Source organism: Procambarus clarkii, chromosome 11 (assembly GCF_040958095.1).
Source record: "Procambarus clarkii isolate CNS0578487 chromosome 11, FALCON_Pclarkii_2.0, whole genome shotgun sequence".
Classification (NCBI taxonomy): Eukaryota; Metazoa; Arthropoda; class Malacostraca; order Decapoda; family Cambaridae; genus Procambarus; species Procambarus clarkii.
In genome coordinates this window covers 31,562,933-31,589,043 of record NC_091160.1, presented here as the reverse complement: position 1 = coordinate 31,589,043, position 26,111 = coordinate 31,562,933, and the positions used below count along the sequence as shown (strand labels likewise).

At 44.9% G+C, this 26,111-nt stretch overlaps 1 protein-coding gene across 2 annotated transcripts in view; it reads right to left on the bottom strand.

Moving 5' to 3' along the window:
• LOC123758373 (protein white) overlaps positions 1–26,111 on the bottom strand; it is a 127,987-nt gene that overhangs the window by 17,814 nt on the left and 84,062 nt on the right. Inside the window, exons 1-6 of one of the 2 annotated variants that reach the window (XM_069322485.1) lie at positions 18,389–18,495; positions 13,788–13,950; positions 11,984–12,222; positions 9,725–9,796; positions 5,191–5,289; positions 2,761–2,999 (exon numbers count right to left, since the gene is read on the bottom strand). In XM_069322485.1, coding sequence (XP_069178586.1) covers positions 2,761–2,999; positions 5,191–5,289; positions 9,725–9,796; positions 11,984–12,222; positions 13,788–13,950; positions 18,389–18,421 — 845 coding nt within the window. In that variant the 5' untranslated portion in view covers positions 18,422–18,495. Of the gene's footprint in view, positions 1–2,760; positions 3,000–5,190; positions 5,290–9,724; positions 9,797–11,983; positions 12,223–13,787; positions 13,951–18,388; positions 18,496–26,111 lie in introns of those variants that run through there. The other variant, XM_045742698.2, reaches the window with a different exon arrangement.

Here is a 26,111-nt window from a genome sequence, read left to right as displayed (position 1 = left end):
GTCATTAGGTCATGAGGAGCTAGGCTTTACGATACTAGCTAGGGATTTTAGTTGTATTAATTTTCACATACAGTAACTTTTTAATTTAGTACAGTACAAGTCCCAAGTTGTTCTCATTTATCAATCCCGACAATTTTCCCACAGTAACGAGTCTAATGCAGATGATGAGTCACAATAACGCGGCTGAAGATCTGGGGCCAGATTCACGAAAGCACTTACGAACGTGTACATCTTTCCTCAATCTTTGACGGCTTTGGTTACATTCATTAAACAGTTTACAAGCATGAAAACTTGCCAATCAACTGTTATTATTGTTATAAACAGCCTCCTGGTGCTTCGGAGCTCCTTAACTGTTAAATAATTGGAAACAAAGCCGTCAAAGATTGAGAAAAGATGTACACGTTCGTAAGTGCTTTCGTGAATCTGGCCCCAGAAGACTAAACCACACATCAAGAAGATGAGGAGACGACGACGTTTCGGTCCGTCCAGGACCATTATCAAGTATATTGTCACTTGATAATGGACCAGGATGGACCGAAACGTCGTCGTGTGCTCATCTTCTGGTGTGTGATTTGGTCTTCATCCTGGAGGATGAAGGAGGAGGAGGCCTGGTCGACGACCGGGCCGCGGGGACGTTAAGCCCCGGAAGCACCTCAAGGTAACCTCAAGGTAACTTCATAATGAGTCTAATGCATGGGACTCATTACACTGACTACGTCATAACAACTGTAACCACAGGGGGAAGGGGGGGAACATGATCAAATGAGGATCATGGTGAAAGTAACAGAATTATCACACCGTAGACATCACGTAAATGTTAGCTGAGGCAGCAGACAGACTCGAAGCAAAACTAATTGTTATATTAAATGGGAACCATAGTGAAATAGAATGAGATTTGAGGAACCACTGTATAGATGACCCAGGACATGGAAATATAAGCTGGTAAAAGGAATGGAAAGATAATTTTCAAGACAACATATAAATGAGGAGTAAAAATGTATAGAAGGAGCGTTATCTCCTAGATATCTATCTAGTCTCCTAGATATCTCCTAGATATCTCCTAGATATCTAATCTAGAGTAAAGCCGGTGTTCGCTGACCATCAGGAAGCTATCAAGAACATGGTCGTGGAACACTCCTTAAGGGCCAGCGATCATTACATGCTGACATTTAACTATACAGCAGAGACCAAAAATAAGGCCGGCGAGTGTGAGATGTAATAATATTTAACAAATAAAAAAGGAAAATAAGGGATATTAAGAGTTTGTGTGAAGAATAATGTAGAAGAGTGAGCCAAGAGATAGGACTGTGCAGAACATGATAGATATTTTTATTTATAAATGTAAGACAACTGAAAATATGTTAATTTAAACTGTCAGAGACATTAAATGCCCTGAAGGTGGAGGAAGAATGAGCAGAACGTGTAAAATATAGAGACAAGGCACATTAACGGAGAAGCTATTATGAGATATATACAAGAGTTGTTACATTCTTGTAGAGCCACTAGTACGCGTAGCGTTTCGGGCAAGTCCTTAATCCTATGGTCCCTGGAATACGATCCCCTGCCGCGAAGAATCGTTTTTTCATCCAAGTACACATTTTACTGTTGCGTTAAACAGAGGCTACAGTTAAGGAATTGCGCCCAGTAAATCCTCCCCGGCCAGGATACGAACCCATGACATAGCGCTCGCGGAACGCCAGGCGAGTGTCTTACCACTGCACCACGGAGACTGTAAATTAACTGTATTAACTCCAGCAGGACTAGAAGTTACACCCCTGAAATCAGAAGGAAAATACAATAAACAGACTTATTATGCTGCAGTAAAAGCTAGGGAATAACCCAATGCAAATAATGAGATAGTCAGACGGCCGAAGAGAGATGGAGGCTTAACAGTAAACAGGCAGGAAAGACACGCAAGACATTAAGTGAAAGGTTCTAAGCAATATTCAAAATATAAGATCAACTTCAAGATGAACGTGAGGCTGACATTGATGTGAGAGCAGGGCAAGTAGAGACACATCTTGAGGCTCTGTGGATGACAGAGTGTTATAGGGGCAGCACAAGTAGAGACACATCTTGAGGTTCTGTGGATGACAGAGTATTATAGGGGCAGCACAAGTAGAGACACATCTTGAGGCTCTGTGGATGACAGAGTGTTATAGGGGCAGGACAAGTAGAGACACATCTTGAGGTTCTGTGGATGACAGAGTGTTATAGGGGCAGCACAAGTAGAGACACATCTTGAGGCTCTGTGGATGACAGAGTGTTATAGGGGCAGCACAAGTAGAGACACATCTTGAGGCTCTGTGGATGACAGAGTGTTATAGGGGCAGCACAGGCCACGAGCAAGCCACAAGAGCTGGCATACAGAGAACACGCCACCTAAAGTTTGGCAGTCAGTAAAGGCCATATATATAAGAGAGCGAGAGAGAGAGAGAGAGAGAGATTACTGGGAACCACGGACGTGTACCACTGACTGCGACGCCCTGTATGATACTGGAAAGATTAACCAGCAGGAAATTAAATACATCTTGAGGAGAGGAACGTCGTTTTCGAGTACCAGTATGGAATTACCGACAGAAAGTTTAGCCTGACACAAAAGGGAAGGATAGACTGATAAGAATGATAAAGGTTTCGACAAGGGAGTGAAATCAAACAACGCTAAACTGGGCAGAGAATAAGCACTCTTTTTTTTTTTCTTTTAAGTCCAACGATAACATTCTAAATTTCCCGTTCCTTGTCACGCATCGTCTACTCAACCTGTTGAAGAACTGGTAAGCGGCGTCGACCTCTCCCAGGAAGGCAACGCGGCCCTCCGCCATCAGCAAGACGCGGTCGAACATGGCGTAGACCTCGGAGCTGGGCTGGTGGATGGTGGAGATGATGGTCTTGCCTCGCTCAGCCATGTTCTTCATCACCGCAACCACGTTCTGGGCCATGAAGGAGTCGAGGCCGGAGGTGGGCTCGTCGCAGAACATGAGTGGCGGGTTGGTCAGCACCTGACGGAGCCACAACATGGTCAGTGTTTACATTACCGGGAATGCTGTAGACAATTTCCACCGTTACATGTGCATACAATTTATTGCTATACTGACCCTCACTCACACCTACGAGACCGACGTGACAAGTGGAACCACATCAAACCAGATTGCAGTCAACTGAATTTCTAGAGAATCATGTCTTCGTTAACTGATGCTCAGGTGTTATAAAAAAAAAATAGGTTCAAATCCTTCCATCCTTCATTAGCAATATCAGATGCTTAAGTACACCTAAATATTATTACCCTATTTTGAGAACTACATTCTGCACATGAAGACCATAAACAATAACTATAACCCGAGATTATATATATATGGTATGTTTAAATGGTAATCTAAAGTCTTTGAAAATGTAATAAGTTTTACGAAACGCGCTCAAGTGTCGCGTCAGACTAGAAATAAAAATGAATTTTGGAGAATTGATTTTTGAATTACCACCAACAGTGAAAAGAAATGTACGAAAGATTGAGAAAATTCGTGTTAGAATTATTAATCTTCTTAAATGGTCCCATACACGTGTTAGGTGTCCAGACACTGTATGACACGTGCTAGGTGTCCAGACACTGTATGACACGTGCTAGGTGTCCAGACACTGTATGACACGTGTTAGGTGTCCAGACACTGTATGACACGTGCTAGGTGTCCAGACACTGTATGACACGTGTTAGGTGTCCAGACACTGTATGACACGTGCTAGGTGTCCAGACACTGTATGACACGTGTTAGGTGTCCAGACACTGTATGACACGTGCTAGGTGTCCAGACACTGTATGACACGTGTTAGGTGTCCAGACACTGTATGACTGCCTAATAAAATCAGAAGGCTAAAATATGTAGGTATCAAGTTTACATTCACAAAGGTTGTGTATGTAGCAACATATTTGTGTGCCTTATAATATAACAGGTAAATATATATTCAGAAATGTTTATAAATATAAATAATATGAATATAAGTATTCTTATTCATGAATTGTGTTCCTTTATCATACAAAATAATGCAACTATAATATTAAGAAACGATTATAACTTGATATCTTGGGGAAGAATCGACGGCAGATGTGTACTGTGTAGGATCAGAACACGTGTGGTGATCAGAACACGTGTGGTGATCAGAACATGTGTGGTGATCAGAACATGTGTGGTGATCAGAACACGTGTGGTGATCAGAACACGTGTGGTGATCAGAACATGTGTGGTGATCAGAACACGTGTGGTGATCAGAACATGTGTGGTGATCAGAACATGTGTGGTGATCAGAACATGTGTGGTGATCAGAACACGTGTGGTGATCAGAACACGTGTGGTGATCAGAACATGTGTGGCGATCAGAACATGTGTGTTGATCAGAACACGTGTGGTGATCAGAACATGAATGGTGATCAGAACATGTGTGGTGATCAGAACATGTGTGGTGATCAGAACATGTGTGGTGATCAGAACATGTGTGGTGATCAGAACATGTATGGTGATCAGAACATGTATGGTGATCAGAACATGTATGGTGATCAGAACATCAGAACATGTATGGTGATCAGAACATGTGTGGTGATCAGAACATGTGTGGTGATCAGAACACGTGTGGTGATCAGAACATGTGTGGTGATCAGAACATGTGTGGTGATCAGAACACGTGTGGTGATCAGAACACGTGTGGTGATCAGAACATGTATTGTGATCAGAACATGTGTGATCAGAACACGTGTGGTGATCAGAACACGTGTGGTGATCAGAACATTGTCAACACACAGTGAAGCGGACACACAGTCTGGGGGGGGGGGTGGAGGGGTGGGGATAGGGGGGCTGTTACTCTAACTGCTCTCAGGACAGTAGGGAGAGCCAAGGCCCCTTAGTAATGGCCGTGTCAGCGCGGGTCGATCAGGCCGATGGCATTGTTGCACGGGAGATCGAAGACGGTTGATGAAGCTAGTTTTTCTTTAGCGATCTCAAGGTTACGCCAGTCAGAAGCCCCGTGGCTACATAGCTTCCCGTTCATTTGATAAATTATTTCGCAACGAGTGAGCTAACCTGGCAAGCATCTTACACTAACTAAAAACATATATTTTATGTTAATATTTTATACTAATACTTGTATTTAACACAAATTTTGCATATGTCATGACTAGAAGAGATGACTTGAGGGATGGTTACTAACCTCACACGCAAAGGCCAGCCTCTTCATCTCTCCGCCGGAGATGCCCTTGATCCGCCCAGGTACACCAATCTTAGTGTCCGCACACTTGCTCAGTCCGAGCTGTGGAGGAGGACCCGCGGGGCCGGTAAGGTGTTGGTGCACAAGTAATGATTGATCATGACAGCTGACACTGTTGAGATGCTAACTTACACTCAGCTAACACTGTTGAGATGCTAACTTACTCTCAGCTGACACTGTTGAGATGCTAACTTACTCTCAGCTGACACTGTTGAGATGCTAACTTACTCTCAGCTAACACTGTTGAGATGCTAACTTACTCTCAGCTGACACTGTTGAGATGCTAACTTACTCTCAGCTAACACTGTTGAGATGCTAACTTACTCTCAGCTGACACTGTTGAGATGCTAACTTACTCTCAGCTAACACTGTTGAGATGCTAACTTACTCTCAGCTGACACTGTTGAGATGCTAACTTACTCTCAGCTAACACTGTTGAGATGCTAACTTACTCTCAGCTGACACTGTTGAGATGCTAACTTACTCTCAGCTAACACTGTTGAGATGCTAACTTACTCTCAGCTGACACTGTTGAGATGCTAACTTACTCTCAGCTAACACTGTTGAGATGCTAACTTACTCTCAGCTGACACTGTTGAGATGCTAACTTACTCTCAGCTAACACTGTTGAGATGCTAACTTACTCTCAGCTGACACTGTTGAGATGCTAACTTACTCTCAGCTGACACTGTTGAGATGCTAACTTACTCTCAGCTGACACTGTTGAGATGCTAACTTACACTCAGCTAACACTGTTGAGATGCTAACTTACTCTCAGCTGACACTGTTGAGATGCTAACTTACTCTCAGCTGACACTGCTGAGATGCTAACTTACTCTCAGCTGACACTGCTGAGATGCTAACTTAGTCATAATGGAGTCAAATTACTGCTGTTTAATTTCTAGCATAACATAATATATACGTGACATCCTCTTCTGCTTTATTACTAATAATGAACTGTCAACTATACCAACACTTTGGGGTCAGGGATACTTCAGTACCCTGGTGTATGAGGTATACCGGGGGACTGTACCCGGGTGTATGAGGTATACCGGAGACTGTACCCGGGTGTATGAGGTATACCGGAGACTGTACCCGGGTGTATGAGGTATACCGGGGACTGTACCCGGGTGTATGAGGTATACCGGGGGACTGTACCCGGGTGTATGAGGTATACCGGAGACTGTACCCGGGTGTATGAGGTATACCGGGGACTGTACCCGGGTGTATGAGGTATACCGGGAGACTGTACCCGGGTGTATGAGGTATACCGGGGGACTGTACCCGGGTGTATGAGGTATACCGGAGACTGTACCCGGGTGTATGAGGTATACCGGGGACTGTACCCGGGTGTATGAGGTATACCGGGGACTGTACCCGAGTGTATGAGGTATACCGGGGACTGTACCCGGGTGTATGAGGTATACCGGGGACTGTACCCGGGTGTATGAGGTATACCGGGGACTGTACCCGAGTGTATGAGGTATACCGGGGACTGTACCCGGGTGTATGAGGTATACCGGGGACTGTACCCTGGTGTATGAGGTATACCGGGGACTGTACCCGGGTGTATGAGGAATACCGGGGACTGTACCCGGGTGTATGAGGTATACCGGGAGACTGTACCCGGGTGTATGAGGTATACCGGAGACTGTACCCGGGTGTATGAGGTATACCGGAGACTGTACCCGGGTGTATGAGGTATACCGGGGGACTGTACCCGGGTGTATGAGGTATACCGGAGACTGTACCCGGGTGTATGAGGTATACCGGGAGACTGTACCCGGGTGTATGAGGTATACCGGAGACTGTACCCGGGTGTAAGAGGTATACCTGAGACTGTACCCGAGTGTATGAGGTATACCGGGGGACTGTACCCGGGTGTATGAGGTATACCGGAGACTGTACCCGGGTGTATGAGGTATACCGGGGACTGTACCCGGGTGTATGAGGTATACCAGGGACTGTACCCGGGTGTATGAGGTATACCGGGGACTGTACCCGGGTGTATGAGGAATACCGGGGGACTGTACCCGGGTGTATGAGGTATACCGGGAGACTGTACCCGGGTGTATGAGGTATACCGGAGACTGTACCCGGGTGTATGAGGTATACCGGAGACTGTACCCGGGTGTATGAGGTATACCGGGGGACTGTACCCGGGAGTATGAGGTATACCGGAGACTGTACCCGGGTGTATGAGGTATACCGGGAGACTGTACCCGGGTGTATGAGGTATACCGGAGACTGTACCCAGGTGTATGAGGTATACCGGGGGACTGTACCTGGGTGTATGAGGTATACCGGGGGACTGTACCCGGGTGTATGAGGTATACCGGGGGACTGTACCCGGGTGTATGAGGTATACCGGGGGACTGTACCCGGGTGTATGAGGTATACCGGGGGACTGTACCCGGGTGTATGAGGTATACCGGAGACTGTACCCGGGTGTATGAGGTATACCGGGGGACTGTACCCGGGTGTATGAGGTATACCGGAGACTGTACCCGGGTGTATGAGGTATACCGGAGACTGTACCCAGGTGTATGAGGTATACCGGGGGACTGTACCTGGGTGTATGAGGTATACCGGGGGACTGTACCCGGGTGTATGAGGTATACCGGGGGACTGTACCCAGGTGTATGAGGTATACCGGGGGACTGTACCCAGGTGTATGAGGTATACCGGAGACTGTACCCGGGTGTATGAGGTATTCCGGGGGACTGTACCCGGTTGTATGAGGTATACCAGGGGCCTGTACCCGGGTGTATGAGGTATACCGGGGACTGTACCCAGGTGTATGAGGTATACCGGAGACTGTACCCGGGTTTATGAGGTATACCGGGGGACTGTACCCGGGTGTATGAGGTTACCTATCACTGGGGACTCTGTACCCGGGATTTGGCGGGAATTTGTGACTTAAAAAAAAAACTTAAAACAACTTTTAAACAACTTAAAAACTTTTAAACAACTTAAAAAATTGGTCTTAAGTTGGATATAATTACTTGGTGGACACGGAAAAGACGGCTTTTATACTACTAGATAAACTTAGGAAACAGATCCTAAAATCTGAGACATATCTTGAGAACTATACTTTTTAAGACCAAGAGAGAGAAAGAGAGAGAGTCTCGATTTGTGCTTCTAGTTCTCGGTCTCTACTTTCTGGTCTCGTTCTGTTCTCTGTGGCCTCGGTCTGTTCTCTCTGGTCTCGATCAGAGATCATGTCTGGTCTCTCTGGTCATGTTCTATGCTCTCTGGTTTCGTTATGTTCTCTATGGTCTCGGTCTGTTCTCTGGTCTTGTTCTATTCTGTCTGGTCTCGTTCTGTTCTTTCTAGTCTCGTGTTCTCTTTTGTCTAGGTCTCTTGTCTCTGGTCTAAGTTTGTTAGTCTATTGTGATCTTACTGTTGGTCTGTTGTGATCTTACTGTTGGTTTGTTGTGATCTTACTGTTGGTCTGTTGTGATCTTACTGTTGGTTTGTTGTGATCTTACTGTTGGTCTGTTGTGATCTTACTGTTGGTCTGTTGTGACCTTACTGTTAGTCTGTTGTGATCTTACTGTTGGTCTGTTGTGACCTTACTGTTGGTCTGTTGTGATCTTACTGTTGGTCTGTTGTGACCTTACTGTTGGTCTGTTGTGATCTTACTGTTGGTCTGTTGTGACCTTACTGTTGGTCTGTTGTGACCTTACTGTTGGTCTGTTGTGATCTTACTGTTGGTCTGTTGTGACCTTACTGTTAGTCTGTTGTGATCTTACTGTTGGTCTGTTGTGATCTTACTGTTGGTCTGTTGTGACCTTACTGTTGGTCTGTTGTGATCTTACTGTTGGTCTGTTGTGATCTTACTGTTGGTCTGTTGTGATCTTACTGTTGGTCTGTTGTGATCTTACTGTTGGTCTGTTGTGATCTTACTGTTAGTCTGTTGTGATCTTACTGTTGGTCTGTTGTGATCTTACTGTTGGTCTGTTGTGATCTTACTGTTGGTCTGTTGTGACCTTACTGTTAGTCTGTTGTGATCTTACTGTTGGTCTGTTGTGACCTTACTGTTGGTCTGTTGTGATCTTACTGTTAGTCTGTTGTGATCTTACTGTTGGTCTGTTGTGATCTTACTGTTGGTCTGTTGTGACCTTACTGTTAGTCTGTTGTGATCTTACTGTTGGTCTGTTGTGACCCTACTGTTAGTCTGTTGTGATCTTACTGTTGGTCTGTTGTGACCTTACTGTTAGTCTGTTGTGATCTTACTGTTGGTCTGTTGTGATCTTACTGTTAGTCTGTTGTGATCTTACTGTTGGTCTGTTGTGACCTTACTGTTAGTCTGTTGTGATCTTACTGTTGGTCTGTTGTGATCTTACTGTTAGTCTGTTGTGATCTTACTGTTGGTCTGTTGTGACCCTACTGTTGGTCTGTTGTGACCTTACTGTTGGCCAGTAATGACCGCAGGTGTAAACAGTGGGGGTGGCCACTGTCGGCTAGTACTGACCTCACTGATGACCTCGTCCACTCGTGTCATCCGCTGGTCGAAGGTCAGGTATCGGTCCATCCGGAGCATGGCCTGGAGAACGTCACACGGGATTATACTAAAGAATAGAATATATTAAGTGTTTATTTTCTCCTTCTTTACACTTCTTATAAAGAAGTCTAACCACATGGAGTGGACGGTAGAGCGACGGCCTCACCTCTAGCAGGTCGGCGTTCTATCCTTGTTGGTCCAAGTGGTTGGTCACCATTCCTTCCGTCCCTCCTATCCCAAATCCTCATCCTCATACCTTCCAAGTGTTATATAGTCTAAATGGCTAAGCGCCTTCACCTTATAATTACCTTACCTTGCCACAAACCCGGCGTTGAGGTTCAACGACAATGTGCGCATATTTCACCCGTGTTCAACACTCACTGTAGGTGTTATCTCTGCCACAAGAAGCTAATCCTAAATATCTTCTGACATGAGCTCAATTCCACACTGGATTCTGTTGATTTAAAGCGGAACCGATTCCAATCTATTTGCCATTTGTGCTCCATAAAAAGTTTTCACCATTGCTACTGCTGCTGGCTTCATCAGCTCCTAATGTACCGAGGCTTCTTGCATGGTGTATTACTACGCACCACTCTGAAGGTCAGGCAGGATTGTTTTTCTCCCTTTTTATCGTTTCAATATATCAGTCGGTTGCTAATTAAAAATTTGGATGAATAGAACTTAAATCATGCATCGGTTCCTTTTTATTTCATAGATTTGTTTGAGAGGACTGAGAGACATCATACATACTGCGTCGGATATTCCCATTCTGCGTCTCGGCTCAGTGGAACTGTAGCTATGACACTCCAGCTTGTAATTACCACTGGTCAGTCACTTAGTCAAAGACACGCCCTCTTAAACTCATTTCACTTGAAAAACACACTACACAACATTATTCCATCATTCTCACAGAGACACTACACAACTCCAACATTCACCCACAGACACTACACAACACCGCTTCATCATTCACCCACAGACACTACCCAACACCACTCCAACATTCACTCACAGACACTACACAACTCCAACATTCACCCACAGACACTACACAACTCCAACATTCACCCACAGACACTACACAACTCCAACATTCACCCACAGACACTACACAACTCCAACATTCACCCACAGACACTACACAACTCCAACATTCACTCACAGACACTACACAACTCCAACATTCACCCACAGACACTATACAATATCACTCCAATATTCACTCACAGACACAACAATCATAGCAAGCAGTTTCCTGGAACAAACGGAAAACAATTGTCTTATAGTTGCCACAGAATAATATAGAACTGCTACGCGACATCTGAGCGGCTTTAATTAAAACTAAAGTAAATACAGACGCAGGTAAAAACCTTCCTTTGTTGTAAATAACTAAGATCACAACCTCCATTATACCACTTAGTATTTACACGTGGAAATATCAACACTGAACGACGGGGCGTCAGACTCTACGCTGTGGATACCGGCGTAGAGTCTGGCGCTCTGCGTATTGGTATCCCCCAACGTAGTATTTTTGTATTTAGTGTTAAATGTAGCCTCGGGCTTCATGCTAGGCGTGTGAACACAGGGTGTATAGCATGTGGGGCAACATGCTGGTGGGAGCACCAGACTCTGACGGAGAGGTGTGCTCCACACTGAGCACACGAGCCGTGCGTGTAGTGCTGTATCACCGCTGTATTCTCACCTTTACTATTGTCAGTGCTGTATTTCCTTAATGGTTCATCGTGGCTTAGTCTTATTTTTTGCAAAATATATATATAACTATTTTTTTAAAACCCTTCCTGGAACCCTCAGGAAGATTCTAATGACCCACTTTTGGTTTGACTTTTTGCGAACCACAGCTTTAAAGAACAAATCCACAAGGGCCGTGATGAGGATTCGAACCTGCGTCCGGGATCATCCCAGGACATCCCAGCCTTAATCGACTGAGCTACGACAGGGTTAAAAGACTTGAAACCGACGTTAGGCAGTGTCTGGGATGCTCCCGGACGCAGGTTCGAATCCTCGTCACGGCCCTTGTGGATTTGTTCATTTGATGCATCACGTTAGTGTGATCTCTGTGTGTAATGATCCACAGCTTTAAAGTCTCCGGCTGCCCATACATGAGCTCTAGAAGTATGGGGGTTGCCCGCCCCGTACTGCATGTATGGGAGCAGCTGCCTGTAACGCCTGCATACCAGCCATTGTTCAGGAGTGAGCAAGGCTTCTTACCTGGAACTTGAGCTGCTCCCTGACGGTGAGCATGCCAATGAACAGGTCGTCTTGCTGGACGTAGGCGGAGCGGCTGGTGAGGGCATCAGGATCAACAGCTCTGCCGTTGACGTAGAGGTCGCCGGTGACGCGCAGCTTGTCGTTGTTGCGGTGAGTGAGGACGTTGAGGAGCGTCGTCTTGCCGGCCCCGGACGCCCCCATGATGGCCAGCAGCTCCCCGGGGCGGCAGATCCCAGTCACTGCAACAAATAAGTTATGTGTATCAAACAAATTACCGGCAAATTCCAATTCATTGCTTCAGACAGAATATCACATTTGAAAAAAAAGGAAAGCGCAAACACTCTAGAAAGCTTGCTGCTTTCTATGGTTTATAATGTCACCGTAAACAGGAAATCTGTGATAGAGACGGACAGGAGGCACTGAACTATAGACCAGTGGCCGTCACTTGCAGCACCACGTGCGACCTGGGCGTGGCAACAAGGGCAGTCCGCCAGACACTCTGAGAGAGGAGGAGGAGGAGAGCTAGACTGGAGAGATGTTACCACCAGAGCCACACATGAGGCTAAACTGGCACCTATCCTGTTCCTGGTCTACGCAAATGATCTTTCAGATGGAATAGTGTTTCATTCCTCTCAGTGTTTGCTGATGCTGCCCAAATTATGCACTGAGAAGTGAAGTGATGGAGGAAGAGTCTATACCTAGTTTGAAAAGTAGATATAACAGAACCCATTATGCCCGGAAACCTGTACGCCACCTAACACTTCAATCAAAGAAGGTCGAGAGATTGATTGTTGCCGCCGAAGGCAGCTAGTTTATTGTGCACCCCATACTCCTCCTGTGACCGGTAGCGCAAAAGCATTACAGAGGGCACAAAAGGTCTTTATCAGACCTCATCTTAGATTATTATATAAACAATTTCATCTATCCTTCACACCTTATAGTTACAATGTCAGCTAGTTACAGAGAAAGTCCTATTTCAAGAGCTATATATTTACAGTAAGTCATCATACATTAATGGTAGGTCTTATCGCTAATACATAATAGTTTGACCAATGGGGATATTACAGAGTCATAGGGGAGCTTCTGTTTATTATTAGTCCTCACAATACACTACTTGTTTCTGAATCTCATATGTCGTTCATCTACTGGAAGCGAAATGTGGATTCAGTGCAAGGATTTCAGGTAATTTATCCATGGTAATAAGATAGGTTGCCATATCATACAGAGTGAACTTAGACCTATCTCTAAATGGCTCAATTTTAATACAATCCAAGATATAGTGTTCGAGTGTGTGTCCCTGTCTATGTCCACACACTTTACACTTTACTTCATCTAGATCCCTATACAAGCCGAACTGCCAGAGGTACTTGTAGCCAAGTCTTATACGAGCTGTGACAACATCTGTTAGTCTACTGACTGTGTTACTTGCCCCATACACATGTTTTACTTCACACATTTCATTGTGATGAACAATGGACCTGCTAGTTCCAGTTTGCGCTGTTCTACTTTCTTCAAATCCATCCAGGAGTTCTCGACTAATGACACTTTTAAGGGACCTATTTGATAACTCAAGATTCCGTTCAATACTGTCTTTATTTACTGCAGCCTTAGCAAGGGCGTCAACTTTGTCATGTTCCTGCATGCCAATGTGAGAAGGAATCCACAACATTTTATATTTACCCTCTTGCTAAGTATTCTTATATATCTACGTCTAGGACAAAAAAACAATACTCCCCCCCCCCTCCGAGAAGCACAATAAGTAAGCGGAGTAGAGATTGTCTACTCACTTGCTCCCTTAACTTACCATTTTTAAGAATGTGTTTCTCAGTGGACTCCTTCTTCTTTCTTCTGAAGAAGCCGGAGCTAGCGGCGGCGTCTGGATTGGAGTAGACGTTGACGTTGTTCCAGGAGTAGGTGATCTGGTCCTCCGCCGCCCCCACCACCGCCCCCGACGAGTCACTCGCACTCTGTGGAGGCAAAGGAGAAACACCGTCTTGAGTTGTTCCTTGGCAGGAAACATCTACTAGTACCTTACATGTGAGACGACACTGGTTCCGGCCCAGACGAGTTTTGATCTTGGTGCTGCTGCTTATCTTACTTGGCAACGATGTTGTTGTTGTTGATGTTTTGCACGCAGCTTCTTTGTTGACGTTACTGTGTGTGTTGATGGCTGTTGACTGCTGACTGGATATAAGGCTTACGTCTAGAAACTTACTTGTAAGAATTAGTTAACCTTTAATGTGCGGCTTACGACATATGCCGAATAAGGACAAGTAAGGTAACTGTGGCTGTGGTCTATATATATATATATATATATATATATATATATATATATATATATATATATATATATATATATATATATATATATATATATATATATATATATATATATATATATATATATATATATATATATATATGTCGTACCTAATAGCCAGAATGCACTTCTCGGCCTACTATGCAAGGCCCGATTTGCCTAATAAGCCAAGTTTTCCTGAATTAATATATTTTCTCTAATTTTTTTCTTATGGAATGATAAAGCTACCCATTTCATTACGTATGAGGTCAATTATTTTTATTGGAGTTAAAATTAACGTAGATATATGACCGAACCTAACCAACCCTACCTAACCTAACCTAACCTATCTATATAGGTTAGGTTAGGTTAGGTAGCCGAAAAAGTTAGGTTAGGTTAGGTTAGGTAGGTTAGGTAGTCGAAAAACAATTAATTCATGGAAACTTGGCTTATTAGGCAAATCGGGCCTTGGATAGTAGGCATAGAAGTGCGTTCTGGCTACTAGGTACGACATATATATATATATATATATATATATATATATATATATATATATATATATATATATATATATATATATATATGTCGTACCTAGTAGCCAGAACGCATTTCTCAGCCTACTATGCAAGGCCCAATTTGCCTAATAAGCCTAGTTTTTATGAATTAATGTTTTTTCGACTACCTAACCTACCTAACCTAACCTAACCTAACGTTTTCGGCTACCTAACCTAACCTAACCTATAAAGATAGGTTAGGTTAGGTTAGGTAGGGTTGGTTAGGTTTGGTCATATATCTACGTTAATTTTAACTCCAATAAAAAAAAAATTGACCACATACATAATGAAATGGGTAGCTTTATCATTACATAAGAAAAAAAATAGAGAAAATATATTAATTCAGTAAAACTTGGCTTATTAGGCAAATCGGGCCATGCATAGTAGGCTGAGAAGTGCGTTCTGGCTACTAGGTACGACATATATATATATATATATATATATATATATATATATATATATATATATATATATATATATATATATATATATATATATATATATATATATATATATATATATATATATATATATATATATATATATATATATATATATATATATATATATATATATATATATATATATATATATATATATATATATATATATATATATATATATATATATATATATATATATATATATATATATATATATATATATATATATATATATATATATATATATATATATATATATATATATATATATATATATATATATATATATATATATATATATATATATATATATATATATATATATATATATATATATATATATATATATATATATATATATATATATATATATATATATATATATATATATATATATATATATATATATATATATATATATATATATATATATATATATATATATATATATATATATATATATATATATATATATATATATATATATATATACTTGAGCAGTACGCGTTCCTTGTAATGTATTTAGTTAAATTTGGCAGCATTGCTAACGTTGTTGATCTTATAATTTAAGCTTACTATGTCTCTTCAGTAATTTCTTAGTATCAATATTAAGAAGCACAGTCATATTGCCGACATTTATAGTAAAGAAACTCTAGTAATTATTGATGGATTTATTTTCTTAAGCATTTCGTTCCTGTGTAAAACATCGTGAGGTAAAGAATGAACACATGAGGTGCACTGCTCAGTGTAATACACATATTTGACAGCCCATCCTCCGAATAGACAGTACGTTTTAATCCTAAGTGTAATATGTACAATACTGACTACAGGCTTAGTACATAAATACACGTAATCGCTAGATCACACCAAAATATTGTGAATATTAGAGTTTACCTGAAAAGCTGTATAGAAAACCACGAACTAACCTAACCTTCTAAGTGTATGAGGACAAGCATTTTATGGCTTCTTAATTACAATTAGTATTTAACCTATAGCTATATTGATATTACAGTTTTATTATAACTAATAAAACAAAACTAAAATCTTTCAATAAATTATTAAGTAACTCAGGATATTTTCAAATTTTGTATAAAATTTCTATTGTTTAATAAAACTGAAAAAGAAATTTTTTATATAAAAAACTTGTGTACATGGAATTGAACATGAAAATTTCTTTGTAAAATTTTGAGTGTCAACAGAAAACGAGGAGAACATATGGGAAGGTATATGTAAATGGACAAGTAAGTGTATTTATGTACTATACCTGATAGTCAGGAAATGTACTTACTACGTTTAGTATTAAAACTGTCTATTCGGAGGATGAGTTGCATATGAAGGGATGGAAGTAGTATGGGGGGGGGGGGGGGGGCGATGGGGCAGTTTAACTTAAGGGAGATAGTGTCACACATTGAGTATGGAATCATCTTGAGGTTATCTTGAGATGATTTCGGTGCTTAGCGTCCCTGCGGCCCGGTCCTCGACTAGGCCTTCTTTCTGTTACACATCCCCAAGAAACAGCCTATAGCAGCTGTCTAACTCCCAGGTACCCATATACTGCTAGATGAACAGAAGCATCAGGATGAAAGAAACTCTGCCCATTTGTTTCCACCTCTGTCCGGGATCGAATCCAGACGGCATCGTGTCAGACTTCGATAGTCTCAACGGGCGGGGAAAACCTCGCTAGCGATGCCGTAATTATCTGGCATCTATCGGGCGAAATCTAGGCCTGAGTGTCGGCAAGGAAGCCAAGTTTGTATATATCAGGTGGATTTTTTTTTTTTTTTGTATATAAGTTTGGCTTCTTGAGATTTGCAATCTTCTTTGGTCAGTGGTAGATTCCAGGAAAGTTGTATTACCTCCTAACATGTTGCTAGTGAGGGTCGTGTTGTCCTCACTTTGCGTATGGTTTCTCGGGGCAGCAGCCTGTAGGTGGCAGGTCGGTCTTCTCGAAAGCTTTGCGGAGGTCATACCAGTATTGGTAGTTCCAAGGTGACACCCTTCACTGGGGGCGAGTAACCTGGTATACCTCGTGTGGTTTTTGGAGAGAGTTGGATTGTTTATTGGGGCTGTTCTTGAGTGTTAATATGTGCTGCTCCTGATATTGTACCCCTGCTGTTGCCCCTAATATTGTACCCCTGCTGTTGCCCCTAATATTGTACCCCTGCTGTTGCTTCTAATATTGTACCCCTGCTGTTGCTCCTGATATTGTACCCCTGCTGTTGCTCCTGATATTGTACCCCTGCTGTTGCTCCTGATATTGTACCCCTGCTGTTGCTCCTGATATTGTACCCCTGCTGTTGCTCCTGATATTGTACCCCTGCTGTTGCTCCTGATATTGTACCCCTGCTGTTGCTCCTGATATTGTACCCCTGCTGTTGCCCCTGATATTGTACCCTGCTGCTGCCCCTGATATTGTACCCTGCTGTTGCCCCTGATATTGTACCCTGCTGTTGCTCCTGATATTGTACCCTGCTGTTGCCCCTAATATTGTACCCTGCTGTTGCCCCTGATATTGTACCCTGCTGTTGCTCCTGATATTGTACCCTGCTGTTGCCCCTGATATTGTACCCCTGCTGTTGCTCCTGATATTGTACCCCTGCTGTTGCTCCTGATATTGTACCCCTGCTGTTGCTCCTGATATTGTACCCCTGCTGTTGCTCCTGATATTGTACCCCTGCTGTTGCCCCTAATATTGTACCCCTGCTGTTGCCCCTGATATTGTACCCCTGCTGTTGCTCCTGATATTGTACCCTGCTGTTGCCCCTGATATTGTACCCTGCTGTTGCTCCTGATATTGTACCCCTGCTGTTGCCCCTAATATTGTACCCCTGCTGTTGCCCCTGATATTGTACCCCTGCTGTTGCTCCTGATATTGTACCCTGCTGTTGCTCCTGATATTGTACCCTGCTGTTGCCCCTGATATTGTACCCTGCTGTTGCCCCTAATATTGTACCCTGCTGTTGCTCCTGATATTGTACCCTGCTGTTGCTCCTGATATTGTACCCTGCTGTTGCTCCTGATATTGTACCTTGGCTACACTTGGCTACGGCTGACCCAGGGGAAACAAGCTAGTTATGACAATAGAGTATAGTTAGCGGACCACACTTACCAGTTTCGTTGAGGAGAGGTGTTTGGGCAGCATCTTTGGGTTTGTGAAGTCAAAATGGGGCGGTGCCAGAGTGCCAGACACCTGAGTGCCAGGGGCCACAACCTGCAGCAGCGCACTTCTTCATAAGACTAGTCCAAGCCCTCAGCCTCAGCCCCCCCTCCCCCCACTCTCTCTCTCTCTCTCTCTCTCTCTGTCTCTCTCTGCACCCCCCCCTCACTTACTTCTACCCCCCCCATCCCTTCCATCACCCCCCCATCCCTTCCATCACCCCCCCCCATCCCTTTTGCTAAGACCCCCAGTCTAGCCTCCTGTCCCAACGTCCGAGGGCTAGACTAGGGCTAGAGGATTGGCTCAGTCTGTTGAACTCTGTTGAACTCAGAACTGAATCTGTTGAATGTTGAACTTTGCCTCCCCTCTGTTGAAGCCCACCTCCCCTCAGTTGAACCCCCACCTCCCCTCTGTTGAAGCCCACCTCCCCTCAGTTGAACCCCTACCTCCCCTCTGTTGAAACCCACCTCTCCTCTGTTGAAACCCACCTCCCCTCTGTTGTACCCCACCTCCCCTCTGTTGAAACCCACCTCCCCTCTGTTGAACCCCTACCTCCCCTCTGTTGAAACCCACCTCCCCTCAGTTGAACCCCTACCTCCCCTCTGTTGAAACCCACCTCCCCTCTGTTGAACCCCCACCTCCCCTCTGTTGAACCCCTACCTCCCCTCTGTTGAAGCCCACCTCCCCTCTATTGAAACCCACCTCCCCTCTGTTGAAACCCACCTCCCCTCTGTTGAAACCCACCTCCCCTCTGTTGAAACCCACCTCCCCTCTGTTGAACCCCACCTCCCCTCTGTTGTACCCCACCTCCCCTCTGTTGAACCAGAGGGGATTTTGGAGGTGTTGGCTGACCTGTTGGTGTCATGGGGTGGGAGGGGGGAGGGGAGGGGGGAGGGGAGGGGGGACCCAGGTCACATGGGGATGACGCGGCTACAATAGTATTGTTGATGGAGCCTCTTGGGCGCCACTATGTCACGCTCCGTTGTGGTGGTGGTGGTGGTGGTGGAGGTGGGGGGGGGGGGGTGGTGTTGGGGGTGATGGAAGGGGTGGGGTGGGGTGGTGGTGGGGGGGTGGTGGAGTGATGGTGGTGGTGGTGGTGGAGGTGGTGGAGGTGGCTTCCACAACTTCTTTCAGTTCATTCCACTTGCAGACCCCCCGCCGCCCCCGCCCCCCCCACACACACAGGGTACGAGTATCTCCTAACATTCCTTCGGCTTAACTGTTTCCAGCTTCCATCTGTGTCCTCTTGTCCTACTGTCCCTCAGCGTGAAGAACTGGGCTGGCCTTGTCCAGTCTATTGTCCTCATTATCTTGTATGTCGTGATCATATCCCCTCTGTTCCTTTTATCCTCCAGGGTCGTGGGATATAGTTCCACTAGCCTGTCCTCGTAGCTCAACCCTCTTACCTCTGGCACCAGTCTTGTCGCAAAGTTTTGGATTTTGTTCACTTTTGGCTTTATGCTTCACAAGGTGCGGGTTCCATGCCGGTGCTGCATGTTCCAGTGTTGGTCTAATAAATGGTGTGTAGGTTGTCATGAAGGAGTCCTGATTTAGGTTTGTAAACGCTGTTCATACATTTGCCAGCGTCTCATATGCTGCCGATGTTATCTTGTTTATGTGTTCCTCTAGCTGGTGTTGACATCCACTCCCAGAGCTTGTCTCTTTCTTGTCGCTGCCTTCCCCCTTTGATGTTGATGCCTTTTGGTCTCCTCTCTCCTTTTTCCAGCTTCATTCCCTTACGTTTGTTGGGATTGAATTCTAGTAACCATTTGTGTGACCACTCCTGACCACTTTTTTTTTTAGATATATACAAGAGTTGTTACATTCTTGTACAGCCACTAGTACGCGTAGCATTTCGGGCAAGTCCCTGGAATACGATCCCCTGCCGCGAAGAATAGTTTTTTCATCCAAGTACACATTTTACTGTTGCGTTAAACAGAGGCTTCAGTTAAGGAATTGCGCCCAGTAAATCCTCCCCGGCCAGGATACGAACCCATGACATAGCGCTCGCGGAACGCCAGGCGAGTGTCTTACTACTACACCACTGAGACTGCGTTTGTCACTGTCCTCCTGTAACTTCCCGCAGTCTTCCCCAGTTTTCACGTTCCTCATCAGCTTTGCATCATCTGGAAGCATGGACGTGTCTGGGCTCTCTCCCTCGGGCAGGTCGTTCACATCACTTAAGAAGTGGTCCCGGGACAGAGCCTTGTGGGACCCCCACTTGTTCAAGTTCAAGTATGTTTATTGAGACAAGAAAAAAATACATCTCAAAGGGATAGAGTAGCTTAGGCTATTTCTACCCCCCTCCCCCCCCCACACACTTGCGTGCATTCCACTCTGTGACCCTCTGGTTTCAGTCCCTCAGGTACTCCCTCACCCAGTCCAGTGTGGTCCCAGGCACCCCAGCCTGGCTCTCCGTCTTGCACACAAGTCTCTGGTGAGCAGCAGCAGCAGCAAATTCCTTTTGACACTCGAGGAAAATACAGTACTATCCATCATTCTTTTTATTCCCATCCTTTATGGTCTGATTTTAGTAACTGTCATAGAATTCAATCACGTTTGTCAGGCACGACTTTCCTTTTCTAAATCCATACTGTATGTATGGATTTAGAATGAAATCCATGTATGAAATCCATATTTGTATACATGGTACATACCTGGTTGATTTCCGCATCATACCTGCTTAATATCTGCTTGATACCTGTTTGATATCTGCTTGATATCTGCAGCATGCCTACTTGATACCTGGTTAAAGGATTTCTGGGAGTTCTTCAACTCCCCTAGTCCGGCCCGAGGCCAGGCTTGACTTATGAGAGTTTGGTCCACCAGGCTGTTGCTTGGAGCGGCCCGCAGGCCCACATACCCACCACAGCCCGGTTGGTCCGGCACTCCTTGGAGAAAACAATCTAGTTTCCTCTTGAAGATGTCCACGGTTGTCCCTGAGTCATTCCTCTATAGATACTTCACCTTTCTCGAACTACTTACTCTCTCCAGTACTTTACACTTAATGCTTGTCATTGACACTTGCCTGTAGTTCAGTGCCTCCTATCTATCATATTTTCTTTTTTTTTAAATTGGGACTATTTTTGTTACTTTCCAGATTTCTAGAAGATTTCCTGTCTAGCGTTTAAATAACATTTAAATTGACATTTAAAAAATATCAGAGTACAGGTGGTGGCTACAGGTCATGTTAGAGTACAGGTGGTGGCTACAGGTCATGTTAGAGTACAGGTGGTGGCTACAGGTCATGTCAGAGTACAGGTGGTGGCTACAGGTCATGTCAGAGTACAGGTGGTGGCTACAGGTCATGTCAGAGTACAGGTGGTGGCTACAAGTCATGTCAGAGTACAGGTGGTGGCTACAGGTCATGTTAGAGTACAGGTGGTAGCTACAGGTCATGTTAGAGTACAGGTGGTGGCTACAGGTCATGTTAGAGTACAGGTGGTGGCTACAGGTCATGTTAGAGTACAGGTGGTGGCTACAGGTCATGTTAGAGTACAGGTGGTGGCTACAGGTCATGTTAGAGTACAGGTGGTGGCTACAGGTCATGTTAGAGTACAGGTGGTGGCTACAGGTCATGTCAGAGTACAGGTGGTGGCTACAGGTCATGTTAGAGTACAGGTGGTGGCTACAGACCATGTTAGAGTACAGGTGGTGGCTACAGGTCATGTTAGAGTACAGGTGGTGGCTACAGACCATGTTAGAGTACAGGTGGTGGCTACAGGTCATGTTAGAGTACAGGTGGTGGCTACAGACCATGTTAGAGTACAGGTGGTGGCTACAGGTCATGTCAGAGTACAGGTGGTGGCTACAGGTCATGTCAGAGTACAGGTGGTGGCTACAGGTCATGTTAGAGTACAGGTGGTGGCTACAGACCATGTTAGAGTACAGGTGGTGGCTACAGGTCATGTTAGAGTACAGGTGGTGGCTACAGACCATGTTAGAGTACAGGTGGTGGCTACAGGTCATGTCAGAGTACAGGTGGTGGCTACAGGTCATGTCAGAGTACAGGTGGTGGCTACAGGTCATGTTAGAGTACAGGTGGTGGCTACAGACCATGTTAGAGTACAGGTGGTGGCTACAGGTCATGTCAGAGTACAGGTGGTGGCTACAGGTCATGTTAGAGTACAGGTGGTGGCTACAGGCCATGTTAGAGTACAGGTGGTGGCTACAGGTCATGTTAGAGTACAGGTGGTGGCTACAGACCATGTTAGAGTACAGGTGGTGGCTACAGGTCATGTTAGAGTACAGGTGGTGGCTACAGGTCATGTTAGAGTACAGGTGGTGGCTACAGACCATGTTAGAGTACAGGTGGTGGCTACAGGTCATGTCAGAGTACAGGTGGTGGCTACAGGTCATGTTAGAGTACAGGTGGTGGCTACAGGTCATGTCAGAGTACAGGTGGTGGCTACAGGTCATGTCAGAGTACTGGTAGTGGCTACAGGCCATGTCAGAGTACAGGTGGTGGCTACAGGCCATGTCAGAGTACAGGTGGTGGCTACAGGCCATGTCAGAGTACAGGTGGTGGCTACAGGCCATGTCAGAGTACAGGTGGTGGCTACAGGCCATGTCAGAGTACAGGTAGAGCCATGACAGAGTACAGGCAGTGGCTACAGGCCATGTCTGCTGCCGTCAGTATATATACCGTCCATTTACCTGTACTTCACGGGTACTGTGGTTGAGAAGAGTCCACCATGGGCCTCCACGATGGGGCCTCGTAGCCTGGTGGATAGCGCGCAGGACTCGTAATTCTGTGGCGCGGGTTCGATTCCCGCACGAGGCAGAAACAAATGGGCAAAGTTTCTTTCACCCTATGCCCCTGTTACCTAGCAGTAAATAGGTACCTGGGAGTTAGTCAGCTGTTACGGGCTGCTTCCTGGGGGTGGAGGCCTGGTCGAGGACCGGGCCGCGGGGACACTAAAGCCCCGAAATCATCTCAAGATAACCTCAAGATAACCATGGCCCCGGCCGCCCCGCCCTCTGTACTCTCCCTGCGTGGCAGCCCAACAACAGCGGCGACCTTCGCCATATTCCCTAAAGACACCACGCAAATATTGATTCACTTTAATAACGCACAACGAATAGCGATAAACGTTGATAAATTTAGACGAGGCTAACCTGAGTTATGGCCCCGAAAGGAAGGTCCTGGTATCGTGGTGCGGCCGCCGTCTCTCTCAAGGGCCGCTCCAGGTCATTACCTAGCAAAAATAACCTGCAGTGATCGTCGTAACTCAGTCGTTATCTCAAGTCCTCTGGCGCTAGTTATGGTGGGCGACTGTGCGTGTCTGCTGGTCATCGTTGGTGTATTGTTAATGGTGTGTACTCGCGTTACCAGTCACGGTACACAGTCGCCCATGCTGAGATATGTGGAGGCGCGGTCCTAGCAAGTCCAGCCCTTTACGGGGCCACGCCCATAGCGAGCCACGCCCATATTAAGCCACGCCCATATTAAGCCACGCCCATGTTAAGCCACAGTTTCCAGCAAGAGCCGCCTGATATCAGTAAGATAAATGTTATTAATGATGAAACGTTAATGTGTGAGTGTCATGCTTCTGCCGCCCCCCCCCCTCACCCCACACACACACACATTCAGAGCGCTTTACACAGCCTACGTGAGACCAGTCTTAGAGTATGCAGCCCCATCATGGTGGCCAGACCTAAAGAAACACATAAGGAAACTGGAAAACGTTGAAAAAATTGCGACGAGGCTCGTCCCGCAGTTGTATGGGATGAGATATGAAGGGCGACTGAACGAACTGAACCTGACGACATTAGAAAAAGGAAGGGCTAGCGGGAAGATATAATAGCACCATACAAACAACTTTTTTAATAATACGGGCTCACCATAGCCTGTGCTACTTGGAACTTTTTGTTCCAGGTAGCGAATCTTAAACAACAACAACAAAATATTTAGGGGGATTGACTGAGTGGAAATAGACGAAATGTTCACACAGAATACCAACAGAACGAGGGGATGTAGGTGGAAGCTGGAAACTCACAGAGAAACTCAGATGAGTTCCAGAGATGTTAGAAAGTTTTCTTTTAGCATGAGAGTAGTGGAGAACTGGAATGAACTAAAGGAGCAGGTTGTGGAAGCCAACACTATTCATACCTTTTAACACTAGGTAGCCGGTCGGCCGAGCGGACAGCACGCTGGACTTGTAATCCTGTGGTCCTGGGTTCGATCCCAGCTGCCGGTGAGAAACAATGGGCAGAGTTTCTTTCACCCTATGCCCCTGTTACCTAGCAGTAAAATAGGTACCTGGGTGTTAGTCAGCTGTCACGGGCTGCTTCCTGGGGGTGGAGGCCTGGTCGAGGACCGGGCCACGGGGACACTAAAAGCCCCGAAATCATCTCAAGATAACCTCAAGATAGGTATGGTAGAGCAGAAGGACAGGAGTCATTGCTTTAACCAACCGGCAACTACAACACACACACACACACACACACACACACACACACACACACACACACACACACACACACATACACACACACACACACACACACACCCTCGCGGTTGAGTGGACAGCGCTCGGGGGTCGTAGTCCTTATGGCACGGGTTCGATTCCCAGCGGAAACAAATGGGCAAATTTTCTTTCACCCTGATGCATCTGTTCACCTAGCAGTAAATAGGTACCTGGGAGTTAGACAGCTGCTACGGGCTGCTTCCTGGGAGATATGAGTGTGTACTCACCTACTTGTTATAGTCAACCAGTTGTTCTTGTGGAGGGTTGAGCTTCGGCTCTCTGGTCCCGCCTCTCAACCGTCAATCAACGGTGTGCGTGTGTTAGAGAGAAAAATATGTAGTAGACATAAGAGGAAAAATAAATTGGCTACAAAGGCGGGGTCCAAGAGCTAATAGCTCGATTCTGTAGGCACAAATAGTAAATTCAGGGATAGGAGTGGGAAGGTGTGCAGGAACACATGCATAAACACAAGTTACAATCACAGAAAACGCTAAAAAAAAACAGCTGAACTACACGAGAAAACACTGTACGAAACAGATAAGGGAAAGAAGCAATAAATGTGAAAGGGAAAATAACAGAAATGGGAGAGATACCAAAGAAACTTAAGAGGCAGAGAGTTAGATAAAGATGATAAAGTGCCAAGAGAGAGAGAGATTGCAAAACACAAGACACGAAACAGATACGAAATAACAGAACAAGTTAGAATATCTGGGTGTCTACTAGAAGGGCCAGTAGGCAGAGGAAAGTGAGAGATGTGAGAGAGAACATCTAAAACTGGGAGAAGTACAGAAAATTCTAGTAAGGGAGGCTTCTATTGATGACTAGTAAGGGAGGCTTCTATTGATGACTAGTAAGGTAGGCTTCTATTGATGACTAGTAAGGGAGGCTTCTATTGATGACTAGTAAGGGAGGCTCCTATTGATGACTAGTAAGGGAGGCTTCTATTGATGACTAGTAAGGGAGGCTTCTATTGATGACTAGTAAGGGAGGCTTCTATTGATGACTAGTAAGGTAGGCTTCTATTGATGACTAGTAAGGTAGGCTTCTATTGATGACTAGTAAGGGGGGCTTCTATTGATGACTAGTAAGGGAGGCTTCTATTGATGACTAGTAAGGTAGGCTTCTATTGATGACTAGTAAGGGAGGCTTCTATTGATGACTAGTAAGGGAGGCTCCTATTGATGACTAGTAAGGTAGGCTTCTAT